Raw genomic sequence first — 7,653 nt, 5'->3', positions numbered from 1 at the left:
CCCCCCCCCCCCTTCCTCAACCCCACGACACGCTGCCAAGGCTCTGGGGAGCTCCCGCTTGCCCAGGACGCCCCCTCCTGGCTGTGCTGGTGGCGGCCCCTGCCTGCGCGTGCGTCCACTCGAGACCGCGCTCGGCTGGCAGCGGCGGGCAGGGATGGGCTGTGCCGACGCGTCTCCCCGCACACGCGCGCGCAGCACGTGTGTTCAGGTTAGGGTTGGGGGGCCTAGGTTCTGGGAGCTTCCTCAGAATATGGTGAGCTTCTGGGGGCTCAGTCTTAGGCTGGGACCAAAAGTTCTCTCCGTGAATTATTAGCAAAGGCCTTGATATTTAAACGCCATGTGTCTCTAAGCTCTTTGCCTGGGCTTTACTCCACGGTGGGAGGCCTCAGAAGGATAAAGCTGCTGCACGTGGGACGGCAGGAAGGAGCCTGGAGCTCCGATGATCGATGATCGGGGATTTCTTTCCCTTTGACCCGCATTCTCCTCTCCACTGGAAACAGACCTGCAAGGAAAATTAGAACAGTTTAGAAAAGGTCAAAACTGTGTGTTCGCCTATCCCAGCCAACATTTTCCAAAACACTCTTAGTTCCAAATATTCCATCCCATTGCCCCATAAGTCCCTGTCAATCTCTCAAAAGTCCTGAAAACTCCAACTTGAGACATACAAACTCCGTGGCACTCATATACGTAGAATCAGCATAAAAATCCTTGGTTACACCATGTGTCTCAGTTTTGGCTACTGGACATGAACTCATCTGTAATTAATGCGTAAAACCTAGATCCTGGGGAGAAGAGACTAGACTGTTTTGGTGAGCGATGCTGTCAAATGAACAAGAGCCCCCCATTTCCCGAGAAATGATGATTTTGGTGTAGAAGCTAAGGCTTTCTTTAGTGAAGCAGGAGGCCCTTGAGTCTGAACGCAGGCTCGGTAGAAAGCTGCCGAGTAGGACCAGACTCAGCAGGTGGCAGCTGCTTCCCGCCGACAACAGACTCGGAGGGTCCGCTGCCCTCCGCACCAGGCCCTGGGGCTTGGCAGGATACTTCACCCCCCCGGGAGCAGCAGTTTGGCCATCACTCATCCCAGGGCCTGTGTCCTTGGTTAGCTCTGGCCAGTCTGGCCAGGAAGCTTTGCTGTCCCAGTGGGTGCCAGCAGGGCTCCCTCACAATCATCTCCAAAAGCACAGGCGTGGGGGTGGGTGGCCCTGAAGTGACCACATTGCCGAGGGCACTAACGGTTTCATAGTTTTTAAAGCAGGAATTTCTTTAACTGCAGAGAGATGCTCTTTATATTTTGTAATCCGATAGTAAGGCAGGATCAGTGGGGGTCTTCCTGCTTCTGTTTACTCCCCGTATTTATCTGAATTTTCCCTTTTACATTGCAGGTAAACTGAAAGATCTTGGGAACTTGGTTCTTCGACCTTTTGGGCTCTCCACTGAAAATTTCCAGATCAAACAGGATTCCTCTACTGGTTCCTACTCCATCAATTTTGTTCAAAATCCAAATAATAACAGATAACAAAGTTAACAGTAGCTTGTAAAGCTGGCTTGGAGATTGTGTGCTGCTTGCTATTAGCAAGGGGGAAGGCCCTGCCAATATTTAACTTTTAAAAGCATTTTATCTCAGAGACAGGCTATCCACTAGGGCCCAGTGCTCCCCTTCCCCTCTTGTTTTATGATCAGGGTGAAATGCACTTCTGATGTCATAAGCCTAATTTGGTTCCCATTTTAAGGTGGTGTCCGTGCAGCTGTTGCCCTTGGTTCTGGCTGTCGTTTGCTTTGTCGGGGACGAAGCCTGCTTGTCAAAGCTGACCTCCCTGAGCTATACCCACGAGCCCAGCCAGTGTCTCCCGGCCTGAGCGGACCTGCCGGTCAGAGACTACCCAAACATGATTCCTGGGGTTCCCGCCTGCTGTCCCCTCTCCCTGATTACTCACACTGCCCAGGCTGCGGGTCTCCTGGTTTCCTCTGTGGTAAATAAACGCTTCTGTAACAGTCTGAGCTGGCTTGTGAATTTTGTCCCCATAACGACAGCTAAAGCAGAAGGCTCTGGCTTCGGGAGCAGTGTTGCCAAATGTTACTGGAGCCCACGAATCTGCCCAAAGTCTTAGTCGCCGCCTGGAAGATGGTCCTGCAGAAGCGACCGTTGTGCCACGTGCTGGGAGCCAGGAGCTCCACCTCACAAACTGTCTGGGGCCTCTTCAGGTTTGTGCGGATCGTTATGGAATGAGTGTTTTTGCCCAGGCATCAGTCTTAACAGTTTCAACTTAAAATAGCCTCCTTCAGATATGGTGGGATGTAAATCCCAGAACAAACCATCATCTTTTAGGCTACATGAACCCAGAAGTTTCAAAGGTAGGCTTAGGGATTTGTTTCCTAGTCATCGACCATTGCTGGTGAAAAGCTTCTGGTTGCTCTGGTTTGAGTGTCAAAGGCAGTGACACGCAGGTTTCATCTTAGAAAGGAGGCGCACGTCTCGTTGTGTGAGTAACGTTGCAGTAGGCCCCCTCCCAGTAGGAAGGATGCGCCGCTGCTTTGATCCGCTCCTCGAAGACGCTTCAAGAGTGTCGGTAGGTAGCAGAACGATGCGCAGTCCAAACTGATACACTGAGCCTGTCTTCCAGATTGTGAAATGAAATTCTTCATGGAATTAACAAGGAGAAAAGGAGAGGGAGAAGGAGTGTGGTTACTTTTGCTTTGCTATCTTTATGGTAAATCTGGCATCTGATATTCCCGAAAAAGTGTGTGTGTGACATCACAGAAGTTGTACCGGAGCCTCGGTGGTGAGTGTGTCCGCGCAGCGGGCGGTGCTGGGGCGGCGGCTCCCAGCTCTTCTCACCTTGGGACCCTCGTGCTCAGGGAAGTCTAGAGAGTGTTTTGGCTTACGTGGATTATATCCACTGATGTCGACCACATGAGAAATTAAAACTGAGAAAATTCTCTTAAATATTTAGGTAATTCCTTTAAAAATAACAAATACATTTCCTGTTAGTATAAATAATATCTTTAGAAAAATATCTCCCAAAACAAAAACATCTCAAGACATCATCCTACATTTTTGCAAATCCCTTTCATGTGTCTTCATAGAATAGAGCAAGATTCTCAGATCTGCTCCTGCATTCAGGTCGTCACAGTATCACGTCCTGGAGTCTGGAAAATCCTGCACCGTGCATATATGTGACAGCAGGACATCTTTTGCTCCTTGTCCCGCCGCTCCGTAGTATTGTTGACCCTCTGGAGACCCGAAGGGGCCTCAGGAACTCCTGAGAAGCCTCACTACTTGTTCGTTTTCTTCATGTGAGCTCTACACCAACGTGGGCCTTGAACTCTGGACCTCAAGATCAAGAGTGCCACGCTCTACCGACTGAGCCAGCCAGGCGCCCCTCAGACCACATTTTGAGAGCCACTTTGTCACACTTTGACTTTTGAGCTTAATACTGAAACTCGGCCAAGGCCAGGGCTGAGCTGCCTGAGCACCTCTCTGACCATCCAGGGAGTGGGGAGATCCGTGTTTGCCTCCGTACAGCCCGCCTTAACACGCCACCCTTGCTGCGGGCTCTGCGGGTGTTGCTTCTCAGGCCTTCCCCCTCGTCCTCTCCCTCCTCCTCCGTCTCCACCACGACCTCCATCTCCACCACACTGAAATCTCATGGTGGGCCAAGTAATGCATCTGCCAAGGAAAGGAAGGGAATCCAACTAGATGTGAATTTTCTTAACACACAGACTGTTGTTTTAGTTTTGTTTTTTTTTTAATCAACCATAGTTATTTTTCTACTTACAAATCTGGAAAAAATAGTCAAACCTTTTGAAAATGTTTGACAGTAGAATGAATGGAATAGAATAGAAATGTTTGATGTTGTATATGTTCTTATTCCAACAATATTGCAATGGATCAGAATAATTTTGGATCTCCTCCTAGAATTTCCTTGAAGACTATAAGACACATTTTATTTAATTACTATGATCTACTGTCCCCTGTCTGCCTCCATGAGCTCCTAGAAGGTAAGGGCCGTATTTATTTTCTTAATAGCACCAACACCTACTCCTCTACCAGAAACCTAGTAAATTGGTATCCAAGGCATTCTACGTGTTCTCAGTGTGAATAACCATCTCTATCCAGAATTCTCCAGATTCGGTACCCTTTGATCAGTCCCTGGTTTTTAAAATGTCTCCTTTGCTAACCATTACCTGTTATCTCAAGGTAAGTAGAAACTAGTCATTTTCCTCAAAAATTTAAGACCCAGCAAGTGATTCAAATGTCAGCTTAGAAGGTTTATGTGCTATTTTTCACCTTCCAAAGAACGTGGGAGACCGTGAAAGACAACAGCTTGGTTTCACCTAGTCAAGATCAGTGGATTGATCTGGGCTTCCCTGTGTATTGCCCAAATGGCCTCAACACCCTGCAGTTTATGGTCCCAGTTAAGTTTCTCCAGTAGTTTTTATTTGGGTCGTGTGAAGTTCTGGCTAACTATATAGAGGGCTCAGCTAGGATCTCTCAACAGTGAATGCAGGACGGGTACACATGAAGCTTGGACACTTTGTAAAGAGAATCACTGCAAACCAGTCGAGCCCATCATGTGCCGCCATGTAGAATGCCCCCAGACGCAGAGCTCAGCCTGGCTCGTAAGCCTATGCCTCCGGGTCTTTAAATTCTCTCATTTCTGCATCTTAAGATACCTGCAAGGATTTGTCTTAGACTTTCAGAAGTCCCCACCTTGTCCTCTTGTTTCTGCCTCTCTGCCTTCTCCCAGATCGCATTTCCACTGAATCTTGGGTTCTCTGTAGCTGCACACTGTGTCTTAAGCACCCCGCCAACTTTCACATGAGTGACTTCCATTCACTGGAGCCTCCCGCAGAAGGTTCGCCCGGGAAACTGGGACTATTTCTGCAACAAAGTTCTGCTCATCCGGTGCTTTTCTTTATGGGGAGTACACCACGGATTAGGTCCTTTTCCTCACATCATGGATCTGAATTCTGGTTAAATTCTACTCTGAAGATCCCCTTCTTTTTCTAAGAAATCTACCTTCCAAATAGGTTTGCCTTCCATCATAAGCGCTGCCCCTGGGTTCTTCCCCCGTATCCTTTTGCTCCTTGTCCCGCCCCCCCAGAATGCCGTATCTTACTACCAGTTATTGTCCTCGTAGGAATATTGTGCTCGCCACACCATGCTGAGATGTGGCGGCTGGGGAGTGGCCGAGCCTACTGGCTAATGACCTGAACTTCGTGGCACTGGGCCTACATTCGAGCTTCAGTAAAATGACAAGATCTCACACATTGGAGCTTCAGAGTTACTCAGGTATAGTCAAAGGCATGCATGTTTGGTCTGTAAGTGACAAAAGTCCTATTTCCTGCAACATTTTGTGTCGTTGAGGGTAGGGAACTGCTTTTGGAAATATTATTGGGCTTGGTGATTGTTTCTGAGCTGGCCTCTAAGACTATTGCTGAATTACGTTTCACACGGCTCTCATGCTGGCATTCAGGCTGATTTGGGAAGACCAGACAGAGGACTTTTGGAGGCATTTTACTGTCTGAATAGACTCTCGTGGGGTGGGAAGCCGGCAGCAGGTACTAAATGCAAACGTGACTGGAAGACGTATTTGCAAGGGTGGTCTGTCTGATCCTAAGAGCTAACCAGACCTGCAAATCCTCTTTTACAACTGGTTTAGCCGAAGTTGGAGTGTCAAAGGGGAAGCCATTGATAGGAGATCGAGGAGGAAGGGAACAGCTGTGCAAGTGCATGGCTGCTTTAATCTCCTTAAGAAAGATCTTTAAAGGGAAGGGTCCACTAACCGTCGAAGACCAGAGTGCCAATCTGAGAAACTGCCTAGGACAGGAAAAATCCGCGACTTAAGCCTCTGTCCCTCTTCCTCTGTTATCTGAGCTTTTCCTTAAGCTCACTCTTGGCCTAAAAGGCAGCATGGAGCCACGGGAGCTCAGTGTTCTGGGTGCAGCCTGTGGGCCTGCAGCCCAGGGGTCACTGCCAGCCCTGCTGTTCTGTTCCTGTTGCTGTGATCACAGGAGCCTTTCACCTCATCCCTCCCTTATTTCTTCAGGCCTTGAGCTCTTCCTCTAATACTTCTATCGGTGTGCACTGTGTGCTTGATACATACCCCTCAACCCTAGTAAAATCCTGGAGCAATTTCAGTGAGATGCGTCCTCCCCTCTTCAGCCTGCCCTCTCTGACTGTGGTAGTAACAAGCCTAGTCCTTCTAGCACCTTCATTCCTTTAGAGGAGGAAGTAGATGCACAGTGTGTCAGAAGTGGCTAGGAAATCTGTGCCTTCAGGGAACGGCGCAGAAAAATGAGGTGATAATTTGCAGTTGCTTCCTTCTGTCTGTGAAGAGCTGCCCTGAGTCCATACTAGACCAAGCCTATTCATGCTCCTGATAATGAGACATGGATTACTTGCTACCAGCCAGCCCAAGAGGTGGGGCTCAAATCACCCTAGAGCCTCAGAATAGTTGCTTCAAACCCTTCAAGGAGCAATCAGAGAAACCAGTAACATGAATTTATGAGGATGGCCTCGGATTTCAAAGCACTAAACATTTCAGTCCTCCTGGCTGCAAGCTGGTAATTGGTGAAGCTAGGGGTGGACACACGGGGTTTGTTAGTGACCAGTCTGCCTTTACACGTTTGGAATACTCTGTAATAAGAATATTGCCATCTTCTAATTTTCCGATCTTCTGAGGTCTGCAAACTAGGAATAAGCTCCATCATGCAGGAGTTAAGTTCTATCAGCCAGAACTAGAAATATGCTTTACCTTTTTCCTTTCACTCAAGGGGAAATTTGGAAGCTCACATTTCCCACTTAGCTAAAGCATGGCGTGGCCTGCTCTCCCACTGCCAGGGAAGCCCACAGCTAATAATTTAGGGCCATGATTCAGTCCCAGCTCCTGGAACTCTAGCTTGCCGAGAATACAGCTCACCCAGGTAGGAATTCTACCTCAGGCACTCCACTGGACTTGGCAGGCAGCCGCCTCACACCGTCTGATAACCCTGAACACCCAAGTGCCTTCCGACTCCCCAAATGTGGCAAGTCTGAAATCCACAAATGGTCAAGTCTTCAAACAGACAAGACAGAGGCCAGGAATGGGAAGCCAGGGAATGGAGTGAAATGGGGAGAACAGTTTACATTTCAAAGAATGTTGGCTTTGGTGGATGGTCTCTGGTGGTTGGTCTCGAGTACACAGTTTTGTAGGGATAGTTTGACTACCCCAAATAGAACACGCCGTTTGCCACTTTGCTTCATGAAGTTCACTGGGAGGAACAGTCGGATAATTTCCCGGGGCTCTGACACGGATTAGACCCTGCCATTGGCAGGGTTGGCATCAGAGACCAAGAGAGCTTCAGCTTGTGCTGCCAAAGCATTTCCAGCCTGCCTTCTTTTCTACCGGTGTTAGAGAAGCTGCATTTAAACGTGTGAAGGACCCCCTCCAGCCCGGTCTTCTCCAGGGCTGCTTTGTGTCTTCCTGAAGCCCCTGGCTGTGCTTCTCTGAACAGTGACACCGCAGGCACTCCTTTACCTCGAGGTACTTCACACTGCTGATACAGTCCACCTTCTTTGGATCACAGGTCTGAGCTGTCCACTCAGGATCCACGGGAGTTAGGCACTGAGCGAGCTTAGACAGCATTCAGATACGTAAGATTATAGACTGT

At 48.7% G+C, this 7,653-nt stretch overlaps 1 protein-coding gene across 1 annotated transcript in view; it reads left to right on the top strand.

Annotated features, from left to right (window-relative positions):
- The window catches only part of TTC1 (tetratricopeptide repeat domain 1), a 46,519-nt gene extending 44,524 nt beyond the window's left edge, over positions 1-1,995 (top strand). Inside the window, exon 8 of the mRNA XM_008692435.2 lies at positions 1,383-1,995. Coding sequence (XP_008690657.1) covers positions 1,383-1,516 — 134 coding nt within the window. The 3' untranslated portion in view covers positions 1,517-1,995. The remainder of the gene's footprint in view (positions 1-1,382) is intronic.
- The last annotated feature ends 5,658 nt before the right edge of the window (positions 1,996-7,653 follow it).

Source organism: Ursus maritimus, unplaced genomic scaffold, assembly GCF_017311325.1.
Source record: "Ursus maritimus isolate PB19 unplaced genomic scaffold, ASM1731132v1 scaffold_15, whole genome shotgun sequence".
Classification (NCBI taxonomy): Eukaryota; Metazoa; Chordata; class Mammalia; order Carnivora; family Ursidae; genus Ursus; species Ursus maritimus.
This window is presented reverse-complemented; position numbering and strand designations above follow the sequence as displayed.